Here is a 24,584-nt window from a genome sequence, read left to right as displayed (position 1 = left end):
AAGAATGAAAGGAGGTCTGATTGAAGCATAAAATTCGAACAGAGCTGGACAGGCTGGATGTGTCCCTGCTTGGCAAGTCCAGAACCAGAGAGGACAGTCTCAGAAGCCAGGTTAGACCAATTAGGACTGAGATAAGGAAAAATTTCCTCATTCAGAGGGGAGTCAACCTATTGAATTTGTTTTATATTTATATTAGATTCCCTACAGTGTGGAAATGGGCTCTTCGGCCCAACAAGTCCACACCAACCCTCTGAAGAGTAACCCATCCAGACCCATTTCCCTCTGACTAATGCACCTAACACTATGGGCAATTGAGCATGGCTAATCCACTGAACCCACACATCTTTGGACTGTTGGAGGAAACCAGAGCACACCCACGCAGACATGGGGAGAACGTGCAAACTCCACACAGATTGTCACCTGAGGCTGGAATCGAACCCGAGTCCCTAACGCAATGAGGCTGCAGCACTAACCACTAAGCTACCGTGCTGCCCCAGAAGGCAGTGGAGGCTGGATCACTGCGTGTGTTCAACAATATTTTTTCTCAGATTTTGAAGTCAAATGTCTTTGGACAAAATTATTTTGGTTGTAGAGCAACAGTTAAGATAATCCGTAACTTAGTTCTTTCTTCAAAATATAACAGTTACTTGGCAGAGATACTTTCGAGTTAACACAGCAGATTTACATTTTTTCGAGGCTTGGAGGTTCCTTGTGTGCACGTTAATTTTCAAGAAAGGGAGTAATATATATTTACATAGTTTCAATCTTTGTTCGTTGTTTGCACATCCAAGCTCGAGTAGGTATTATTTGTAATAACCTATTCCTTTATTTGTTAAGGAGCCTTGCTGAATTGTTTTTGATACTGAACTGTTGAATATCTATATAGCTGGCATCACTTCCCTTTTAAACTTTGTTGTTGACCAGTGCCAGAGTGGGACAAAGAATGGAGTCCATTTGCTCCTCCCAACTGGATGGTAACAAACAATATAAAAAGGAAAAGACTAGTGTTGATGGGATGTGGTGTGATCATAGCTGGTAGCACTACTAACCCAGTCCAGAATGAACCCTGGCTTCAGAGATCACACATTTAAGGCTTGCAGTTGGTTACCATGGTGATTGGTCACACAAGGCTGAAGGTGCTCTTCAATAATAGAACATTAAGTTTATTGCACAAAAGAAAGAAAAGAAAATGAAACAAAGCCATACACACAGGAAAGTGTGTTTTTAAAACATTTAACTTTTAAAATTCATTCGTGGGCCCCGTTGGCTAGTTCAGCATTTATTGCCCGTCCCTAGTTGCCCTTGAGAAGATGAGCTGTCTTCTTGAACTACTGCAGTCCATGTGCTGTGTCCATGAGGGAGGGAATTTCATTTAAATGGAGTGAGACTGCAGAACCCTATGATATAGAGGGATCTGTATGTGAATCACATAAACACATCATGCAGGTACAATAAGTGAAGAGGGAGGTAAATGGAATGTTAGCCTTTATTGTAAGGGAGATGGTGGATGCAGTATAAAAGCTATACAGTGCTTGCTGAGAAAGGATCTTGGTACTCAGTGCAGTTTTGGTCTCCTTACTGAGGAAGGTTTGTCCTCGATTAGAAACAGTTCAAAGAAGGTTCACTTGGCTGAGTAGAAGTCATCCCAAAAGGCACTGAGCTAGGTGACACTTGACTATGTCTGGCAGAGCAGATGGTGCTCTCCTACTTTTGTGTGGGGCAAGTCTCCGGCGCTGGGTGGGGGCTAACAGGAGCATTCCACAGTGGATGCTGGGATATCTGGGTGGTAGGGGAATAGGTCTGGTAACTGGGGAGATGCCTCATTGATGTGGGGCAGCCTGCCATACTCAAGTAGGGTAACTTTTCCCCTGCCTCATAGCAGCTTTCCAGTCTCTTTCCTCAACGCAGCCTGGAAGATCTCAGCCTGGGAAATGTCTACTGGCATTGGTGAAGTGGCTGGGCTGGTCCACAATGATCCATCCCACATGATCTGCTGTTGGACATAGCATTGACCTTCAGCCTGGTCGAGCAGTACCAAAGGACTGCTCCCTCGCTTGTATTTTCTTCCCTGCATCAGGAGAAGGATTCTGACAGGATGGATCACAAATACGCCCTTGGGATTCTGAGCGCATTCACATCATATCATTGCAAGTCAAACGTATGCCGGCTCAACAAGTCCTTGATGTTGCCCCTTTGTGTCGGGATCAAGAGAGTCAATGTTTCGAGCATAAGCTCTTGATCACGAATGTGTCAGGAGAAAGTGAGGACCGCAGGTGCTGGAGGTCAGAGTCAAAACGTGTGGCGCTGGAAAAGCACAGCAGTCAGGCAGCATCTGAAGGGCAGGAGAGTTGATGCATCAGGCATAAGCCCTTCATATATCAGCAAAGATGTGTGTCAAGAGGGCCTTATATCAATTACTGGAGCCTTTCCTGGATTTGTTGCTGATGTGAATGACTCTGCCTTGGCTGACTGTTGAGTTGGCTTCTTGGCTGATACCCAGGGATCCTTTAAACTGGGAGGAGATCCACTTTGCTGCAGGGATCAAATGGGAACAATGCTGTCCCAGTGAATGGGGAAAATGCTGAATTATTGCTGGAGAAGCTTCAAGGTTTGATAGCACCGCCACCCCCCCACTCCCACCTCCTCACCCCATCATAGGGAGTCCACCTCTGCTCTGCTGAGGCTACCTGGCCAATTGTCTCACAAGAGCTGAAGTCACTGCTGTCTACAAACTGGGACTGAACTGCTCCCAACTCCAGTCGCTGCCAATTGCTGAGGCATGCTGCCAGGTTACTTTAATACCCCTCCCCCAATTGTCCCATGATTTAGAGGCAGTTAGTGAACTTCTTCCTGGATTAAAGGACATTCTGGGTTTCTGCAAGAATTTCTAGTGCCCCTCAGGGAATGTCACCAGGAACTGTTGGGAAGTTCAATGGTGATATGTGATTATTACAGGGCACGCACTCGGGACTTAATTTACCTCCAGTTGCAGTGGTAATTATGGGTTTGATTCCAACTTTTGGTGACTGTCTGTCTGTATTTTGCATGTTCTCCCTGTGTCTGAATGGGTTTCCTCCAAAAATGCACTCGTTAGATGGATCGACCGTGCTAAATTGCTCCGTAGTGTCCAGGAATGATCAAGCTAGGTGGATGAACCATGGTAAATGCGGGGTTAGGCGTGGGTAGGATGCTCTTCGGAGGATCGGTTCAGATTTGATGGGCTGAATGGCCTCTTCTCACACAGTAGGGATTCTATCACATTGCTGTTTCTGGGATCTGTGTAAAATAGCTGTTGTGTTTCACACATAACATAGTCCACAGAACTCAGTAGCACACACAGCTACTTTGAGGTTTTGAAAAGTGTGAGAATAAATGAAAGAGATGATTGGAGGATGAGACCTTTGAATTGTCTCTGTCATTTCAGAGAGTGTTGAATTGATAACGCCACAATTTTATATAATTGCCACTGCAACTGGAGGTAAATTAAGTCCCTGGTGCGTGCCCTGTAATAATCAAATATTACCATTGAACCTATACACTTCCCAACAGTTCCTGGTGACATTCCCTGAGGGGCACTAGAAATTCTTGCAGAAACTCAGAATGTCCTTTAATCCAGGAAGAAGTTCACTAACTGCCTCTAAATCATGGGACAATTGGGGGAGGGGTATTAAAGTAACCTGGCAGCATGCCTCAGCAATTGGCAGCGACTGGAGTTGGGAGCAGTTCAGTCCCTGGCACTGGTGCTAACGACTGTGCCACCATACACATAGCAAGTAGGTAATTTGGACATTAAATCACAAAGAGCTGGGAATACTCAGCAGCTTAGGCAGCATCTGTTGAGAAAGAAACTAAGTGAACACCTCAGGTCTGCTGTTTGCTTTCAGATTTTCTGTCTTGTTTTGCATTTGTTTTGTTGCTTTTCTCACTTTGGGTTGGGATATTGTCTAAGGTGATAGCGGCACCTTAAGGATTCAGCAATGCTTCAAGTGCTACCTTGCTTGCTCCAATCATGTCCTCATGAACTTTGTAACATTTCCATGACATTTTTCAATGTGTTAAGGTAAGCATTGAAGTTGGCCAGTTCTTGATGTTCATTCATGGGTTGTGAGTGTCACTGGCTGGGCCTGCATTTTCTCCCTGCCCCTAGTTGTCCTTGGGAAAGTGCTGGCAAAGTTATTGAATGTGTTAAAATCTAGGTGGTACGGTGGCTGAGTGGTTAGCACTACTGCCTCACAGCACCAGGGACCTGGGTTTGATTCCTGCCTTGGGCCACTGTCTGTGTGGAGTTTGCCCATTCTCCCCGTGTCTGTGTGGGGGTGCTCCGGTTTCCTCCCACAATCCAAAGATGTGCAGGTCAGGTGAATTGACCCATGGTAGCATTAAGTGCGTTAGTCACGGGTAAATATGGGGTGAGAGAATGAGTTTGGGTGGGTTACTTTTTGGAGGGTCATTGTGGACTTGTTGGGCTATAATGGCCTGTTTCCATACTGTAGGGAATCTAATCTAATCTAAAATGATGTTATCAATGCCTGGCAATGATCAGAAAGTCTTTGAGACCCACTTGTTTTGTGTGTCCCTTATCCTGCAGCTCTCTCTCTTTTATTTCACTTACCTCTTGTTGAAGGGCTCGAGGGATCACAACAACAGCATTGTCAGCAAGTAGGCCCAGTGCGGGCTCATGGTGGCAGCATCAGGGAGAGTTTGGGTATATCGTTGACTCAGGGCTGCTGCGGTGGAAATGAGGTTGGGTTTCCGGTAGCATCTGAGTACAGCACAGTTTCTTGGAAGTGGCGGCAGAGGCAGGTTTGGGCCAATGGGGATCTGCCTTGGCTAGGTCTAGTAAGGACCCCTAGTAGCAAGGGTGTTGGTGGAAGTGAGATGGCGCTGAGTGTGGTGACTTTTAATTAGAATTAGAATCCCTACAGTGTGGAAACAGGCCCTCAGCCCAACAAGTCCACACCAACCCTCCAAAGAGTAACCCACCCAGACCCATTCCCCTACTCTATATTTACCCCTGACTAATGCACCTAATAGTATGGACAATTTAGCATGGCCAATTCACCTGACCTGCACAGCTTTGGATTCTGGGAGGAAACCAGAGCACCCGGAGGAAACTCACGCAGACACAAGGAGAATGTGCAAACTCCATACAGACAGTCACCCAAGGCGGGAATTGAACCCGAGTCCCTGGCACTGTGAGGGAGCAGTGCTAACCACTGAACCACCGTGCCACCCAGTGATAGTGGCCGCTGTGAAAGGGGCTCATGCCTGACCAGCAGACCCATGTCCCATGGCAGACCACTTAACAAAGGGCTATAAGTTCAACATTTTCTCTTTATTTCTTTATTCTTCTATCTTTATATTCTGTGTTTCGGTTTATCTTTCTGTGTTTTAAGATGACCCCAGCAAGCAGCGACACAATACAGCACTTTTCATTGCATTTTGTAACAAAACACATGTGACAATAAATAAATCAAATTAAGCAGATGTCCGGTTACACCAGTGACAGTCCCATTGCGTTTCACGCCAACCCCATCTCTGTCCCTAACTCTAGCTTCAGGCTTTAAATAGAGACATCTTACACTGAGGTCACCCACCCTTCCAGCTTTCTGCAATCAGAGATTAGGCAGAAAGTGGAATTGGTGGGTGGGTGGGGGGAGTCGGGGGAGGGATGATCACTGGCATTTCTAGGACAGAGATGAGGAGAAATTGTTTCTCTCAGAGAGAGTTGCGAGTTTTTTTTTGGGAACTGTATTCTTCAAAAGGCAGTGGATGCAGAATCTTCAAATATTTTCAAGGCAGTGACAGATAGACTCTTGATATGCAAGGAGGGGTGAAAGGTTATTGCGGGAGGCTGAGAAAATGGGGTAGTCAGAACAGCTTTATTGGATGATGGAGCAGGCTCAAGGAGCCGAGAGGCCTGCTCTTGATCTAATTCGTACATACGTTTGGAAATTTCCTCAGGCAGAACACGTAACAATAGAGTGTACGCGGACCGGCCCTGATTGCCACAGACACAGGTCCCAGATAGTAAGCATATTCACTGCTTAGTTCAGCCAGGGAAAGTCCGAGGTTTAGATCTTACTTTGACAGTTCACAGGTCTGGGAAGTCTGGAGATGTTGGAGTGGGATCAGGGGAAGGTGTCATTGGTGGTGGAAGATTTAGGGAGGAGACACAGGCTCAGGGGTTTGGGGGGGGGATAACAGGGAAATGGGGGTGCGTGTAAGTGGGGGGATGGCAGGGGATTGGGAGCTTTGAAGACTAATGAAGGCTACAGAGAGTCATAGAGTCATAGCATCATAGAGATGTACAGCATGGAAACAGACCCTTCAGTTCAACTCATCCATGCTGACCAGATATCCTAAATTAATCTGGTTCCATTTGCCAGCACTTGGCCCATATCCCTCTAATACCCTTTCTATTCATACACCCATCCAGATGCCTTTAAAGTGCTGCAATTCTACCAGCCTCCACCACTTCCTCTGGCAGCTCATTCCACATACACACCACCCTCTGCATGAAAAAGTTGCACCTTAGTCCCTTTTATATCCTTCCCCGCTCACTCTAAACCTATTCCCTCTAGGTTTGAACTCCTCCACCCCGGGGAAAGACTTTGTCTATTTATCCTATCCATGGCCCTCATGATTTTATAAACCTCTGTCAGGTCAGCCCTCAGAGTCCGACGCTCCAGGGAAAACAACCTCAGCCTATTCAGCCTCTCCTTATAGCTCAAATCCTCCAACCCTGGCAATATCCTTGTAGATCTTTTCTGATCCTTTTCAAGTTTCACAACATCCTTCCAATAGGAAGGAGACCAGAACTGCACACAATGTTCCCAAAGTGGCCTAACCAATGTCTTGTACAGCCACAACATGACCTCCCAACTCCCATAATCAATGCTCTGCCCAATAAAGAAAAACATACCAAACGCCTTCTTCACTATCTTATCTACCTGCGACTGTACTTCCAAGGAACTATGAACCTGCACTCCAAGGTGGGGGTGTGCGGGTTGGTTGTGGGGGTGCAGGGAGTAGCCAATGCTTCATGACAAGTTCCTAAAGTTGCTGCTGGGAAAATAACAGCCACCTCCCAGTTTCAATGGGTCTTGAGCACGATTGAGTTAATTGTTTTCACCTTTTATTATCTAGAGCAAGTTATGTAAGAGTCTGTTAATTATTGCCTTCTGCATGTTTATGAAAGCGAATGAGGTCAGAGCACTTTGTCAACTTTGATCAGAGGATATAACATTTGGTTTCTCTGTGGGGGGGGGAGGATACAGAAAGCTACGATTTTCAGTTTGATAACAGAGCTGATGTTTTCAACACTGCGGCTATGCTGTGAAGATATAATAGCTGCCTCTCACTGACTAAGGCAAATCTCGGGGCACCCTCCATTTTGCACTTGACTAGACACTGTTGATCGCAGTCAGAACAGACCCAGGAAGGTCAATGTCTTGAAACTTGTGAAGGGGTTGATCTTCCTGCTGCTCCAGGGCAGTCACAGTGCTGTGAGGTGGGACTTATGAGCTGGAGGTGTGGATGGGAATCAACAAGGACAAGCCCCTAGTCATCCAAAGCCAAATGCAAGATGCCCATCAGGATCAGTGTAGTGCAGTGAGTTTCTCAATAAAGTTAAAAATCACACAACACCAGGTTATAGTCCAACAGGTTTAATTGGAAGCACACTAGCTTTCGGAGCGACGCTCCTTCATCAGGTGATAGATTGTCTGGCACATCCTTGCGTGCCTGACCCTCACAAAGGAGTGCTTCCCACCTCTTTAACCTGCTTTCTTTCTGCTACAGATTGGTTTGCACCCTCTCCTTTTGACTGTGGTCTGAATGTACAAATATAGTGATAATGTTAACTGGACTAGTAACCCAGAATTGCAGAATAATGTTCTGGAAACATGGATTCAATTCCAATCACAGCAGATAGTGAAATCTGAATTCAATAAAAACCTATAGAATTACAAGCTACTCTAATAGTGCCCATGAAACTACTGCCAATTGTTGTAAAAGCCCATCTGGTTCACTAAAGTCCTTCAGGCAAGACAGGCTGCCATCTTCCACCTGTTCTGGCCTACATGTGATTCCAGACCCACAGCAATGAGGGTGAAATGGTTTATCAGGGCAATTAGAGGTGGACAATAAATGCTGGCCTTGCCAACAATGCAAGAATGAACTAACAAAAAGCAGTGTTGATCATCAGATTAGATATCAAAGTGTCTGCCAAGGCCTCCTGAGGTGATTGAAGCATATGACTGATTTATCTTGCTTGAAGCAGTAAGGAGTCCTGAAGCCATGCATCCTTTGTAGCCAAGCCCAATGATATGTGCCTGAGAACAATGCAGCCTGGTCCAACACAACTACAACTAGAGCCGGGATCTGACCATCAGTTTTTTTCCAAACTCAACTCTGAACTGTTTTTTTTTAACCAGGTCATGGAAAGGCGAGTAGACAAAAAACACACTTATTACAAATTGCATGGTTTGAGCTGAAAAAGCAGCTGAGCCTGTGGAACTGCTGAACTTACCACAAGTCACATGCCTCCAGCTCATTAGATTAAATGCAAAACATGTGCCACATTTCTCTGAAAGAGTCATTGTCAATGTTTCCTGAGTGAACTGCCTCAAAAGGTCCTGGTGACAATTGCCTGTGCTTAATGACACCTGTCTATATGTGCCAGAGCACAGAAAGCTATCTCAAATCTACCTTATCCTCTTTTCTCTCAAGCACTGCTGCCTGGATTAGATGGTATAAGCTATAAGGAGATGCTGGAAAAAATTGGGTTGGTTTCGCTGGAGCAGTGGAGGCTAAGGGGAGAACTTGTCTATAACATTATGAGATACATAGATAGGGTTGACAAGTCAGAGTGTTTTTTTCCGTTCTGAAAGAGGAAAAGTTCAAAGGAGATGTGGTTAGCACTGCTGCCTCACAGCGCCTGAGACCCGGGTTCAATTCCCGCCTCAGGCGACTGACTGTGTGGAGTTTGCACGTTCTCCCCGTGTCTGCGTGGGTTTCCTCCAGGTGCTCCGGTTTCCTCCCACAGTCCAAAAGATGTGCAGGGTCAGGTGAATTGGCCATGCTAAATTGCCCGTAGTGTTAGGTAAGGGGTAAATGTAGGGGTATGGGTGGGTTTCGCTTCGGCGGGTCGGTGTGGACTTGTTGGGCCGAAGGGCCTGTTTCCATACTGTAATGTAATCTAATCTAAAAAAAAAATGTGAGGGGCAAATTCTTTGTACAGTGAGTGATAGGAGTTTGGAACTTGCTGCCAGGGGTGTTGGTGGAGGTAGATCCCATAGGGGTATTTCAGGGACTTTTCAATAAGCACATGATTATACGAGAATTGGAGGGATATGGACCAATTGGAGGCAGAAGGGATTAGTTTAATTTAGCATTATGTTTGGCACAACATCATAGGATGAAGGGCCTGTTCGTGAGCTGCATTTTTCTGCATTTGATGTAACAAAGAATTGTTGGATGACAGAATTTCTTTTTAAATTAGCACCTACAGAGAAAGTTCTTTAAATCTTGTGTGTGTGTCTGGGTAAAACATTTAGAACATAGAACATAGAAAAGTACAGCACAGAACAGGCCCTTCGGCCCACGATGTGCCGAGGATTAATTCTAATATAAAATAAAATAATCTAACCTACACACCCCTCAATTTACTGCTATCCATGTGCATGTCCAGCAGTCACTTGAATTTTCCTAATGACTCTGCTTCCACCACCATCACTTGCAACACATTCCATGCATTCACAACTCTCTGCGTAAAGAACCTTCCTCTGATGTCTCCTCTATACCTTCCTCCTAATCTCTTTAAACTATGATCCCTCATGCCAGTCAATCCTGCTCTGGGGAAAAGTCTCTGGCTGTTGACTCTATCCATGCCTCTCAATACCTTGTATACCTCTTTTCCTCCTTCTCTCCAGCGAGAAAAGTCCAAGCTTAGTCAACCTCTCTTCATAGACAAGCCCTCCAGTCCAGGCAGCATCCTGGTAAACCTTTTTTGCACCCTCTCCAAAGCGTCCGTATCTTTCCTATAATAGGGCAACCAGGACTGGACACAATATCCCAAATGTGGTCTCACTAGGGACTTGTAGAGCTGCAGCAAAACCTCGCGGCTCTTAAACTCGATCCCCCTGTTAATGAAAGCCAAAACACCATATGCTTTCTTAACAACCCCATCCACTTGGGTGGCAAATTTGAGGGATCTATGCACTTGAACACCGAGATCCCTCTGTTCCTCCACACTGCCAAGAATCCTGTCTTTAATCCTATATTCAGCATTTGAGTTCGACCTTCTAAAATGCATTAAGATTTATATTGTGACTTGTGGACAGAGAGAGACAGAATGCACATGTCTTGCTTCAGTTGTAGTATTTATCTGTAGTCGGCTTGAATAAAATACTGCATCCACTGTTCAGAAGGGCATGTGGTTTACATCTAGCATATGTCTGCTATCCTATTGCCAGTGCATTCTTCACCTCTCTGACTAGGTGGATAAGGGAAGGTCGTTAGCACCCAAAAAATATTTGATGAGGTTGATGTCTCTCCTACCAGATTGATTCCTGGGATGGCAGGAATGATGTATGAAGGGAGACTGGATCCGTTAGGACTACTTTCACAGGAGTTTACAAGAATAAGGGAGATTTCATGAAAAACTTACGTAAAATTCTATCAGGGTGAGACAGCATAAATGCAGGCAGGAATTTCTTCATGACCAGGGAGTCCAGAGCCAGCGGCCACAGTCTAAGAATACAGGGTCGGCCATTTAGGACTGAGGTGAGCAGAAATTTCTTCAACCAGACAGTGGTGACCCTGTGGAATTTTCTACACAGAAAGTGGTTGAGGCCAAAGCATTGAATGTGTTTGAGAAGGAGTTGGATATAGTTCTTAGCACTAAAGAGATCAAAGAGCAGTAGTGAAAGTGAGAAGAGGGTATTAAGTTGGAAGATCAACCATAATCATATTGAATGGGGGAGTAAGTTCAAAGGTGTGTTCATGGTCCTATTTTCCATGATCTATGTTACTGTGAAGATATTTCACTGGATTGAGAATTGACTGAAAGGACACAGGTCAAGATTAGTCATAAATAGACTGAGATGTGTTTGAAGACTGATGACCGTTGGTGTCGCAAATGTCAGACTTGGCACTTTACTATTTTTATGAATAATTCAAATTTTGTGCTGGGGTCTTGAACTTCAAATTTGCAGATGATGCAGAGATTTATGCAAATGTTAAGATCGTAAATGATGCTCAATGACTTGACAAAAGAGCATAAGAACTAGGAGCATGAGTAGGCCATTCAGCCCCTTGAGCATGCTCTGCAATTTGATACTATCATCTCAACCTTAACTCCAATTTCCCACCTGCTACCCATAACCTTTCAACCCACTACTAATTAAAAATCTGCTTAGCTCCTCCTTAAATTCAATCACTGTCCCATCATCCACCACACTCTGGAATAGAGAATTCCACAATTTCACAACACTTTCAGAGAAGTAATTCTACCTCACCTCTGTTTTAAAACTGCTTCCCTTTATTCTAAATCCCATGGCCTCTCATTCTAGACTGCTCCACATTAGGAAACACCTTTTCTATGTCTACTTGATGTCAGTGATAGGGAAGCTGCTGGAGAAGATACTAAGAAAGGATCTATTCACATTTGGAAGAAAATGGGCTAATCAGTGATAGGCAACATGATTTTGTGCAGGGAAGGTCGTGTCCTAGCAACTTAATAGAACCCTTTGAGGAAGTGACAAAGTTGATTGATGAAGGAAGGACTATAGATTTCATATACAAGGACTTCAGTAAGGCATTTGACAAGATTCCACATGGTTGGCTGATGGAGAAAGTGAAGTCGCATGGGGTCCAGGGTATACTAGCTAGATGGATAGAGAACAGGCTGGGCAACAGCAGACAGAGAGTAATAGTGGAAGATAGTTTCTCAAAATGGAGAATTGTGACCAGTGGTGTTCCACAGGGATCTGTGCTGTGACCACTGTTGTTTGTGATAGACATAAATGATCTGGAGGAAGGTACAGGTGGTCTGATTAGCAAGTTTGTAGATGACACTAAGATTGGTGGAGTAGCAGACAATGAAGGGGACTGTCAGAGAATACAGCAGAATGTGGATAGATTGGAGAGTTGGGCGGAGAAATGGCAGATGGAGTTCAATCTGGGCAGATGCGAGGTGATGCATTTTGGAAGATCCTGTTCAAGAGCGAACTATACAGTAAATGGAAAAGCCCTGCGCAAAATTGATATACAGAGAGATCTGGATGTTCAGGTCCATTGTTCCCTGAAGATGGCAACACAGATCAATAGAGTGGTCAAGAAGGCATACAGCATGCTTTCCTTCATGGGATAGGGCATTGAGTAGAAGGGTTGGCAGGTCATATTATGGTTTGGTTTGGCCGCATTTGGAATATTGCGTAGAGTTTTGGTCGCCACATTACCAAAAGGATGTGGATGCTTTGGAGAGTGTGCAGAGGAGGTTCACCAGGGTGTTGTCTGGTATGGAGGGCATTAGCTATGAAGAGAGGTTGAGTAGATTAGGATTATTTTCATTAAAATTGAGGGGGAACCTGATTGAGGTCTACAAAGTCATGAGAGGTATAGACAGGGTGAATAGCAAGAAGCTTTTTCCCAGAGTGGGGTCACAAGTTCAAAGTGAGAGGGGAAAAGTTTAAGGGAAATATGTGTGGAAAGTTCTATACACAGAGGATGGTGGGTGCCTGGAACACGTTGCCAGCAGAAGTGGTAGAGGGAGCACAATAGAGTCATTTAAGATGTATTTAGACAGATACATGAATGCCTCTTCATCGGATATGTGGAACAGTCCATCTTCCACAGCTACACTGGCACCACCCTCCACCTTTTCCTCCGCTACATTGATGACTGTATCGGCGCTACCTAGTGCTCCCATGAGGAGGTTGAACAGTTCATCCACTTTACCAACACCTTCCACCCCGACCTCAAATTTACCTGGACCGTCTCAGACTCCTCCCTCCTCTTCCTAGACCTCTCCATTTCTATCTCGGGCGACCGACTCAACACGGACATTTACTATAAACCGACCGACTTCCACAGCTACCTAGATTACACCTCCTCCCACCCTGCCCCCTGTAAAAACGCCATCCTATATTCCCAATTCCTTTGCCTCCGCCGCATCTGCTCCCAGGAGGACCAATTCCAATACCGAACAACCCAGATGGCCTCCTTCTTCAAAGACCGCAATTTCCCCTCAGACATGGTTGACGATGCTCTCCACCGCATCTCTTCCACTTCCCGCTCCTCCGCCCTTGAACCCGCCCCTCTAACTTCCACCAGGACAGAACCCCACTGGTCCTCACCCACCACCCCACCAACCTCCGGATACATCGTATCATCCTTCGTCATTTCCGCCACCTCCAAACGGACCCCACCACCAGGGATATATTTCATTCCCCTCCCCTATCAGCGTTCCAGAAAGACCACTCCCTCCGCGACTCCCTCGTCAGGTCCACACCCCTCACCAACCCAACCTCCACTCCCGGCACCTTCCCCTGCAACCCTAAGAAATGCAAAACTTGTGCTCACACCTCCCCCCTCCCTGCTCTCCAAGGCCCCAAGGGATCCTTCCATATCCATCACAAATTCACCTGCACCTCCACACACATCATTTACTGCATCCACTGCACCCGACGTGGCCTCCTCTACATTGGGGAGACAGGCCGCCTACTTGTGGAACGGTTCAGAGAACACCTCTGGGACACCCGGACCAACCAACCCATCCGCCCCGTGGCTAAACACTTTAACTCCCCGTCCCACTCCACCAAGGACATTCAGGTCCTTGGACTCCTCCATCGCCAGACCATGGCAACACGACGCCTGGAGGAAGAGCACCTCCTCTTCCGCCTAGGAACCCTCCAACCACAAGGGATGAATGCAGATTTCTCCGGCTTCCTCATTTCCCCTCCCCCCACCTTATCTCAATCTCAACCCTTGGACTCACACCGCCTTCTTGACCTGCAATCTTCTTCCCGACCTCTCCGCCCCTACCCCCTCTATGGCCTATCACCCTCACCTTAATCTCCTTCCACCTATCGCATTCCCAACGCCCCTCCCCCAAGTCCCTCCTCCCTACCCTTTCTCTTAGCCCGCTTGGCACACTTTCCTCATTCCTGAAGAAGGGCTTAGGCCCGAAACGTCGATTCTCCTGCTCCTTGGATGCTGCCTGACCTGCTGCGCTTTTCCAGCAACACATTTTTAAGCTCTGATCTCCAGCATCTGCAGTCCTCACTTTCTCCCAGATACATGAATGGGCAAGGAACAGAGGGATACAGATCCTTAGGCGACGGGTTTAGATAGAGAATCTGAATTGGCACAGGCTGGGAGAGCTGAAGGGCCTGTGCCTGTTCTCTGTTCTTTATCAATCGCTTAAGCATCTTATATATTTCAATTGGATCTCTTTTTTTTCTGAACTCTATATGCCTAAACTACACTGTTCATAAACCAAACCCCTCATCGCTACAATCAGTGCAGTGGACCTTCTCTCATTATAGCAGATAGTGAAGGGAACTGTCAGAGAATGCAGCAAAATATAGATAGATTGGAGAGTTGGGCAGAGAAATGGAAGGTGGAGTTCAATCCAGGCAAACACGAGGTGATGCATTTTGGAAGATACACTGCAGAAATTCATGAAAGCTTCTTATTCAGCACTTTCCAGGCCAATGACCACTTCCATCTAGAAGGGCAAGGGCAGCCGATATAAGGGAACACCACCAATTGCAAGTTCCCCTCCCAACCACTCACCAACCTGACTGACAACCTCACCAACACTGTTCCTTCCCTGAACTGGATCAAAATCCTGGAATTCCCTCCCTAATGGCATTGTGAGCAAACCCACAGCATACGGACTGCAGCAGTTTGAGAAGACAGCATCTCCTGTAGGGTAACTAGGGATGGGTAATAAATACTGGCCAACTTGTGATGCCCACATTCCATAACTGAAAATAAAGGAAATTTATATGCAGTACTCCAGGTGCGATCTCACTAATGCTTTGCACGTTTGCAGCAATACTTTTGCATTTTATTCCTTTAGCAATAAATGGCAGAATCCCTTTTGCTTTCTTTATTATTATTCTTTGTTCAATTACACGCTGTACTTGCATTCTAGCTTTCTGTGATTCATACAGGGGTCACCCAGATCCCACTGCACTGAAGCATTCTGAAGTTTCTCTCCATTTCGAAAAAACGTGCCCTTCCGTCCCGATGACCAAAATGGATGACCTCACGCTTTCCTGCTTTGCACTTTATCTGCTAAATTTTGACCATCCTTCTAACCTATTGTAAGTTTCTTATTTCTTCATTTCAACTAACTTTCCCATCTATTTTAGAGTCATCTGCAAATATGACTATAGTACCTTCTACCCCTGAATCTAAACCACTTGTCTAGATGGTAAGTACCTGGGCCTGAAGACCCACTATTTACATCTTGCCAATGAGAAAGAAAACATTTGCCACCTCTCATATTTGCATTTATTTGCAGTCAAAGACCGATATATCCCAACTCTCTGCTTTCAGTTGGTTAGTCAATCCACTATCAAAGCTAATAAATTAACCTTAGGACCATATGACCTTTAGAAACTTCCTGCTGTTTTGTGAGATTAGCCTTGTGGCTGGTATTATATGGTTTGAAATGATCTTTAATTTGAATAAATGCAAATACTCAACACAGTTACACCCTTCTGGGAGCCATGTTATGTAAGGCGGAGAATTAAAGGGATTTGAGTGCATAAATGTCTGAACAAAGAAGTGCACTCAGAGGAGGTTTGGTAAAAAGTTGAGCCTTGCAGATTTGTTGTCCCTGACGTCTCCTGACAGCAATGGCTGCCTTGTCGTCCTCCCTTAATATGTTTCTTCTTCCTTGGGGTAAATTCCCGCTGTGCCTCCCAAATTAAATGTGAATAGGCAGGGTTTAGAGGGATATGGGCCAAATGCTGGCAAATGGAATTGGTCAGATTGGGATGTCTGGTCGGCACTGACAAGTTGGGCCAAAGGGTCTGTTTCCCAGCTGTATGATTGTATGAATCACGACTGTCTGAGAGAAAAACAGACCACATTTGTGTTTTAAATGGATGATCCCTGAATTTTAAACAGTGACCCTAGTTCTAGTCTGCCACAAGAGAAAACATCCTCTCCACGTTTACTCTGTCGAGTCCTGTCAGGGATCTTTTATGTTGCAATCAAGTCAGATCTTCTAACCTTCAGTGGTTACAACCTAGCCTGTCCAATCTTCCTTCATAAAACAACCTGACCATTCCAGGTATTAGTCTAGTAAAGGGAAAAAGTAAGGACTGCAGATGCTGGAGACCAGAGTTGAAAAATGTGGTGCTGGAAAAACTCAGCAGGCCAGGCAGCATCCGAGGAGCAGGAGAATCGACGTTTCGGGCATAAGAAGGGCTTATGCCTGAAAATGTTGATTCTCCTGCTCCTCGGATGCTGCCTGGCCTGCTGTGTTTTTCCAGCACCACTTTTTTCAACATTAGTCTAGTAAAGCCTATGTGAACTACCTTCAACACATTTACATCTTTCCTTAGATGAATAATGCACTGCAGATGTAGTCTCAGCATGCCCTGAAATGAAACTGAAGCAGAACAATCCTACTTTTGTATTCAATTCCCCTTGTGACAAACGAAAACATTCTACTATCCTCCTAGTTACTTGCTACCATTGTTAACTAGACTTCAGTGATTCATGGAGCAGGATGCCCAAATGCAGAGGCAATTCAAGGCCTTAGGTGGGTGTCACACCAGCAGCATCCACTACCTCCCTGGAGTGCTTCTCTTCAGCAGCACCAGGCAAATGGCACTTTTGCCCTTGGGATCCTTGAGCGTGGCTCAGTTCTCACCACTGCTGTTAAGTATAAAGTATCTGAGTGAAGAAAGGTGCAGTGAGACCTCTGGGAAAGTGCTGAGGAGGAGGGTTAACCAGCCTCAGACTGCAGTTGAGATCCCCTATGCCATCCCAGAGAAAGGTAAGGATGGCAGATTTCCTTCATTACAGAACCAGATGGATTTTTCCCAACATTCAGCGACGGATTCAGCATTAGACTTTTATTTTCAGATTATTATTGAGTTCAAATTCCACCACCTGCTTTGGTGGAATTCTAATCCAGGTCCCCAGAACATTACTCTGTCTCTAAACTAATAGTCCAGCAGTAATACCACTAGGCCAGCGTCTCCCCCTAAATGGTGATATGAACAGTCTGAAAAAGTATAGGAGCCTTGGTGATGACAAGGGTCCATTTATTACTTAATGGTTGATTAACATGAATTTACAATATGGGCAGAATGAGTTCAATGTGACAATTTATTGAGGAACAGATGTCTACAAGTAGCAATTATCACACAAGCATGTTCATTGTTGACATCATACTAAGTCTACCTACTGAAGAAAAGAGCAAGCAATTTGTAGTATCGGCAGGCAACAATCTTGTGAGAGTGAGTTCATGTGTCTCTGAACATTCATTCAAGATCCAGGTATCATTGGAGCTGGTGCTTGGATCTGTACCTGCTCTGCTCCAGTCTGTGTCCAGTGTGAGGCTGTGCTGACATGGCCTTTCAGAACCTCCTATCAAGGACCACCTCTGTGTGAGCACCTTCCCCCTGTACAGCCTGTTAGTGTGAGGAGGCTGGTGGATCAGCTGGTCTGTATGTGACATATTAAAGAGCCAGGACCTGGTTGGTGTACCACTTTGTACAGCAATATTTGGGTAGCACAAAGTTTGAGATAGTGGAAATGCTGATACAAACCCAGTAATAACCTGATATAAATAGTGGATTGTTTACATAAGCATATTAAGATACTATTTCATCGTTCCTGTCACATAGGATGATAATACTTTTACACTTTTTACAATTTAGAAGGAATCTTGAAACAGTTTTGGGACTGATAAGGCTTTTTACAGGTGAACACGCAGGTACTCACCACTTGCGTTGACACTTGTGTTGACATTCCTGTGAGTTCACAGGAAGAAGGAACTGGGAAAGTGAACATACATGGAGAGAGAGAGAGAAAGAGAGAAACAGAGACAGATACACACACACACACACACACAGACAGGGACATAGCACAATTGCAGGTACATATGAGGACACAGACACACAAAACCACACAATATACAAAGACACAAACATTGATAGCAATGATATGATCAGCTACATTAATATTGGTTGAACATCAATTCAAGTAAACTTCACTCTGGTGCTGAACGTGTCTTCTCATGTTGATGACTATGTCTCACAATGTCTGACTGTATCTGTCTGTTCTGTCTCTGCATGGCCTCCCAATCAGGAGACTGAGGGACAAAAATGAAAGGGACTGAAGGAAAAGAAAGGGAAGGGGAGAAAGTGAGGAGGAAGTAGAGAGGGGGTTAGAAAAAGAGTGTGTAGTCAGAGAAAGAGAGACAAAGAGGGAGAAAGGAAATGGGGGAGTGGATATCAAGGGATGTTCTCAACCCTCGGAGTCGCATATTGTGTAATTGGGATGGTAGCCAGGAGTTATGGGGAAGGGGGATTAAGAAAGGAACATTAAGAAACATGTTAATGAAATTGGGCAAGTCAGCCTTACTTGACTGAGTTCCCACTCCCATGTTATTTTTGAAATTTTTCAATGAAGGGAATATAATGTGGAGTACTGTTGGATGTGGAAGGGCTTGATGCAACTGCAATGAAGCCTGAGCCTCTGGGAGGATTGGCCCAGCTCCAATTTCCTGTGTGTGACAGAGGTTAAATATTAACTTGCAGTGCTGTGTATCTGAACTGCACAAGCCTGCTGCCTTCGACAAACATTGGAGAGAATTCAAATAACACCCAAGTCAGTGGCATTTACACCAACTCATTGAGGGACGTGGAAAAGATGAAGAGGGTGAAGCTCCTTCAGGAATCTTCCAGGATTTGCCCAGATCTCTTCAGGAGAGGCCTCAGTTGCACCGCTCGGTGAGTTTGATACATGACATTGTGTTACGTGCGGTAGCCCACGTGGTTCCCTCGTCTTCTTCCAGAGCTGTGTTTAGGAGGTTCCATGTTCACGTATTCATTATTCTGTTCTTCTCGGTTCTTTAGCAACTTCTGAACAAGAAAGGAACAGATAGAGAAAGACTTTGTAAATCCAAGTGGCTCAGATTGACGCAACGATGGCAATATTACTCAGGGTCATCCTTCAGCCCCAATAGCAGACTCATACTTCCTGACATGTTGGGTTAAGGACTGTCAATTGAAAATGTATATCAAAATTATGAGGTTTTCACCTGATATGGTAATAAGCCACTGTTATCTTTCTGCTGGTTCTAGAAGGGAATGATACCATTCATCCAAACATGCAGGGAATTAGAATGGGATGTGGCCATTCTGCCCCATGGGCTGCTTCACTATTATGTTAGGTCACAGCTGATGTGCACCTCAGTTTTATTCTCCTCCTTTTGCCCTTTGTTTATTGATATCCTTTAACCAACACAATTGGTCAATCTCATTCTTGACTGCCCAAATGGCCCAGCTCCACAGACCCACCATCCTTCATTACAGTCCCAACAGTGTGGAAGCAGACTGTTCAGCCCATACCAACCCTCTGAAGAGCATCCCACCCAGACACACCTGTACGTCTTCTCTCTATAACCCTGCATTTCCCAAGGCTAACACCGCTAGCCCGCACATCCTTGGACACTATGGGCAATTTAGCATGGCCAAACCACCTTTGGACTGTGGGAGGAAACCAGAGCAAACTCACATAGACATGGGAAGAATGTGCAAACTCCACACAGACAGTTGCTCGAGGGCGGAATCAAATCTGGGTCCTTAGTACTGAGAGGCAGCAATGTTAACCATTGAGCCACCATGCTGCCTATTAGAAAAGGTGTTTCTGATTCCTCTCACAAATGACCCAATTCTTGTTCCAAGCTGACATTCCTTTCTGTACCTTCTCTAACAGAGGAAGCAGCTCCTCTGTATTTGCCAGTCCATATCCTGCTCGTCTTTTAAACACTAATTAGATCACACCAAATCTTCCCAACTCAGGGGAATTCTGGAAACCCATCAGTCAACTGGTAATGAACCAAATTCTCTTCCATCGTTAAACAGAATCAATGTGCCTCCAAACTGGAAGGAGGAACCTGTGTAAGGGGAAAGGGATTTGTGAACTAGCTGTAAATGGGTTGGAGGGTGTTCAATCATGGACGGTGGACAGGAGAAAATCAGTTTGAAAGGTGAGTTAGAAATCCTTCTCATGGTGTACATCGGCACAAAGGAAAATCAGCTGTCCTGAACACCTCTTGTTGACATGAGCCGAGGGGAGGTGATTAGAGTCATCCACTATCCATTATGGGATAGTGTCAGTGTGCTGGGGGAGGGGTGAGTGGTGGGATGACTGGCAAAGAAAAGCGTGGACACAAGACGTAAGCTACAGCAGAAACAATGCTGCAGAGAAAGCAACAAGCTTGAGAAAGGAGTATAAAGGGCATGGTGGTATTGTGGGTCATATTACTGAATAGGTAAGGTGGACATGCCTTCCCCTCTGTGGCTAATTGGGAAGTTAAATTCAGCAAGTAAATGTTCTGGAAATTAAAACTAGTGTGAGCGACCATGATGCAGACAGATTGTCATTAAAAGCCTGACTGCCTCATGACTGTCATTGGAGGAAGGTAACCTACCATGAGTAGCTGGTCTCCAGTCCTACACTAATATCATTGATTTGTAACTACTTTGTAAAGTCGTCCAGTGACTCACTCTGTTACCAATTGGTCAAGGAGCATAAGCCCACCCTTCAGAAGGGTGAGTAGGAATTGACGCCAAACTTGCCAACAGCATCTTGAAAATATATTTTGAAGAGGGATGCAGGGAAGGTGGCACAGAGGCTTGTGAGAGTGGTAGAGTCCAGCTTGGATGTACTTGCCTTGCCTTGGGCCTGTCTCCCAGCGCTGGCCAGTCCATGTAGCAGTAGCAGGCTCGTCAAAATTGTGAATCAGTTCACATTTCATGTCAACTGCCTCCTTCATCCTGAGAATACAAGCGGTGGTACCAAGAGGCTGTGGAGGGGGAAATTGAACACAGAGCAGAGAAACACATTAACATGACAAAACACAACGGAGAGACAGACAGGAGGAGCAGAGCACAAGGAACAGCAAGGGGGAGGAAGAGAGGAAGAGGGCTGGAGAAAAGTAGGGGTGCATGTGAGTGTGAAAGGTGAGATTGTGAAGCGGGAGCTGGCCATTGACCGCTTGACCAGGTGTTACTTTCATCTCCAGCTGAATGGGTTTCCACTGCTGTGTACTTTGTTTGAGGTGACTGCACATGGTGCTTGATAGGGAATTCCCTGTGGATTGACTCAATGGCCGTGTTTGGTGTTGGGCTAGGGTTGATGGAGGGGGCAGGATCTTCCACTACAGCTCCTTTTGTCTTGGGGTAGTAGTTCTTCGTGGTCTCTATAATTTACTGACTTCCTCAACACCAGGTTTTGCAAGGAATAGGTCTGAGTTATTTGGAGGTTTTGAAGTATCACTCTGAGTCTTTCTTTCTCTCTGGCTCTTGGTCTCTTTCTCTCCATCTCTGTCTGTCCCTCTACCTGTCCGCCTCTCTCTCTCTGTCCCTATAAATCTTTCTTTCCTCCTCTCTTGTTATCTCCCTTTATCCAATTCTTTGTCGACCTGTCTGTTAGTCTGTCTCTCCCTGTTTCTGTCTCACTCCTTTTAATCTGGGTAGGTAGAAGATAGAGTGAGGGATAGGTTAAGGAGCTCAGTAGGGTTAGAAGAGGGTGTTTCCAGTTGTAGGGCAGGAGGTGAGGAGGGAGGAAGTGGGAAGGTAGGCCTGAGGGAGGGAGTGATTAGGTAGACTTGGGGGTTAGTGTGTACACAATAACCTGACCTGACTCTTTCATAATGTGTACACTGTGTTCAGTCACCTGCGCTCAGTAATTAGTATTTGACAATTTGTTTTCAATGTTTGGTAACCTGCACTTGTTACTCGATATCCTAGGTTTGTTTGTCCTGTACACTCATTAACCAATACCTTGGTCTGTAAGCATGATCTCACAATCCTGTAGCCAGCAATCTGTCCTCTGGCCTTGTTTAAACTTTCCTATGAGACACTTGGTATTGATAGATTGTATTGGCACCCAGTAAGCCATTGGCAAACTATAGATGACACTCAATGAAGTCAATTTTAGCGTTTCCATTTCCAAACCTTTGTGATACTTACCCAGTGTATGCAGGAAATGAAAATACTGGAGAACATGAAGAATGCAGCGATGACCAATACAATCATAAAGGACTGAGTGAATTCTGGACATGGCTTTGCCTCTGAAACACACAGAACAATGTTATCACAGTTTTCTGTCTTGACGGCAGAACTGGTCAGTGAGGCAGAGAGCACCTTTAAACATTAAACCACCAGCACCCCAATTCTGACAGATGCAGATTGCGCAGGAATAGTTTGGTTTTTCCTCTTTCTCTCACCTTGTGTCATCTCTCTTGTCTTCTCTCTCACTGTCCCTCCCTCTCTTCTTACCTTTTTTCCATATTTTACCCTCTCTGATTCAGTCCGTGTGTGTTGTCATTTCCTTTCATAGGCTCTGTCTTTTTCTCTTTCCATACTACTCACTATCCTGACTTGGAACTATGTTTGCCATCCTTCACTATCGCTGGGTCAAATGCCTTGTCAACGCTATGGGTGATCCTATACTCCAAGGTCTGCAGCAAGTCAACAGGGAGCTCACCAGCCACTGAGAGAACTGCTCTCAGTGTTGCTCTTAAGTCGCACTAACATCCCAAGAACTAATCGAGTCTCCCTCTCTGCCCTTGTTACCTCCACTGTATTTTCACAGTTTTGAATCTCCATTTCTGACTCTCTCTTCCTTTCTGTCACTGGCAGCATTGATAATTCTTCCAAATGGAAAGCATTTCAGAAGCAGTTTGTGCTGAATTCTCCCTTTCCATATTTGCGTCATGTTAAGTTGTCATGACTGATGTCTGTTATGACTGATGTCTGTTATCACTGCCTCCTTTTTATTGCACTCTATAAAGTGACAGTAAAGCACTTTGGTCATTTAATCCACCCCATAATGTAGGAACAGGGATGAGATTAGATCCTGGAACCAGTTCTCCCTTTCAATAGGATCACAATTGATTGGAGCCTAAATCTTTATGTACCTTTACCTATCAGAGAACTATCAATTTTAGTGAGAAAATTAACCAACTTTCCAGCATCAATTACTATTTGATGTAGAAAGTTCCAAATTTCTAACTTCATTCCTGAAAAGTCAAATTTTTAGATGATGGTCACTAGCCATACATTTGTCAATCTAAATGGATTCTCCCTGTCTGTCCACCTCAGTGTCTTTTACATTTCCACTTCATAACTTCCAGAGAATGCAACCTGGCTTGTTTAGTCTCTCCTTCAACCTTGTCCCTTGGAATTCAGACATTATTCAGTTAAATCTACACTGTACTTCCTCCAAGAACATCATTATTCACCCTGAGGTCTGATGCCCAAACTGCTCTCAGCACTCCTGGCCAGTCTGACCTCATGATTGCTAGGAAATAAATGTACCTATTCCAATAGAGCCACTCATTAAACCCAACTCAGTACTCATTTTACTAAATATAATGTAATAGAAAGATATTGTTTCATTGGGGGCAGTTCAGAGAAGCTTCACTGGGATGATCCCTGGTATGGAGGGATGGTCTTATGAGCAAAGGTTGAGCAGGTTGGGACTGTACTCATTGGAATTTAGAAAATGATTTATTTGATCTCATTGAAGCATATAGCATTCTTAAGGGTTTGACAGGGTAATTGCTGAGAGGCTGTTTCCCCTCATGGGAGAGTCTAGAACCAGAAGTCTTAGTCTCAGAATAAAGGGGAACCCAATTAAAGACTGAGATGAGGAGGAATTTCTTCTCTCAGAGAGTTGAGAATCTTTGGAACTCCTTGCCACAGAGAGCAGACTCCTTGGTTATATTTAAGGCTGAGATAGATAGATTTTCAATCCGTAGGGAAATCAAGGGTTATGGGGAAAAGGCAGGAAAATGGATGTGAGGAACGTCAGATCAGCCATCATGTTATTGAATGGTGGAGCAAGCTTGAGGGGCTGAATGGCTTACTGCTGTCCCTGTATCTTATGGTCTTATGGTGTAAGGGTCATGTTTTAGGGATGCACATTCATATCTTATCAGGACAACGGGAAGAATTTAAATTTAATTGATAATATCTGGAATAAAAAGCTAGTCTCAATGATGACAACCATGAAACAATTGTCAAGTGGAAAAGTGAATGGTTCACTAACATCCTTTAGGGAAGGAAATCTGCCGGTCTGACCAACCCCTGAGTGAGACACACAGTTCAAGGGCAATTAGATATGGGCAGCAGATGCCCATATCCAATGGATGAAGAAAGTAAAAATTGAGATTCCTCCTTGTTGGTTCTATTGATGCAGGGAACAAGCCTGAGTATCCTTTAGAATCTAGGAGGTAAAAACAATGACTGCAGATACTGGAAACCAGATTCTGGATTAGTGGTGCTGGAAGAGCACAGCAGTTCAGGCAGCAT

The 24,584-nt window shown here is 44.9% G+C and overlaps 2 protein-coding genes across 10 annotated transcripts in view; one reads left to right on the top strand and one right to left on the bottom strand.

Moving 5' to 3' along the window:
* The window catches only part of LOC122551447 (cytotoxic T-lymphocyte protein 4-like), a 43,709-nt gene that overhangs the window by 6,433 nt on the left and 12,692 nt on the right, over positions 1-24,584 (bottom strand). Inside the window, exons 3-5 of one of the 3 annotated variants that reach the window (XM_043693372.2) lie at positions 22,239-22,339; positions 20,938-21,070; positions 17,344-19,121 (exon numbers count right to left, since the gene is read on the bottom strand). In XM_043693372.2, coding sequence (XP_043549307.1) covers positions 19,090-19,121; positions 20,938-21,070; positions 22,239-22,339 — 266 coding nt within the window. In that variant the 3' untranslated portion in view covers positions 17,344-19,089. Of the gene's footprint in view, positions 1-17,343; positions 19,122-20,937; positions 21,071-22,238; positions 22,340-24,584 lie in introns of those variants that run through there. The other 2 variants (XM_043693373.2, XM_087988926.1) reach the window with 2 other exon arrangements.
* Positions 18,807-24,584, top strand: part of LOC122551450 (uncharacterized) — a 71,696-nt gene continuing 65,918 nt past the window's right edge. For 3 of the 7 annotated variants that reach the window (XR_015757627.1, XR_006312105.2, XR_015757628.1), the window contains exon 1: positions 18,807-18,989. Coding sequence is in view for 3 of the 7 variants with exons in the window: in XM_087988929.1 (XP_087845055.1) it covers positions 18,910-18,989 (80 nt within the window). In the remaining 4 variants the exon portion in view is untranslated. The remainder of the gene's footprint in view (positions 18,990-24,584) is intronic. The other 4 variants (XM_087988929.1, XM_087988930.1, XM_087988931.1 and 1 more) reach the window with 2 other exon arrangements.

This window comes from Chiloscyllium plagiosum, unplaced genomic scaffold (genome assembly GCF_037043375.1).
Source record: "Chiloscyllium plagiosum isolate Xiang-an unplaced genomic scaffold, Cpla_swu_hap1 HiC_scaffold_7, whole genome shotgun sequence".
Taxonomy (NCBI): Eukaryota; Metazoa; Chordata; class Chondrichthyes; order Orectolobiformes; family Hemiscylliidae; genus Chiloscyllium; species Chiloscyllium plagiosum.
This window is presented reverse-complemented; position numbering and strand designations above follow the sequence as displayed.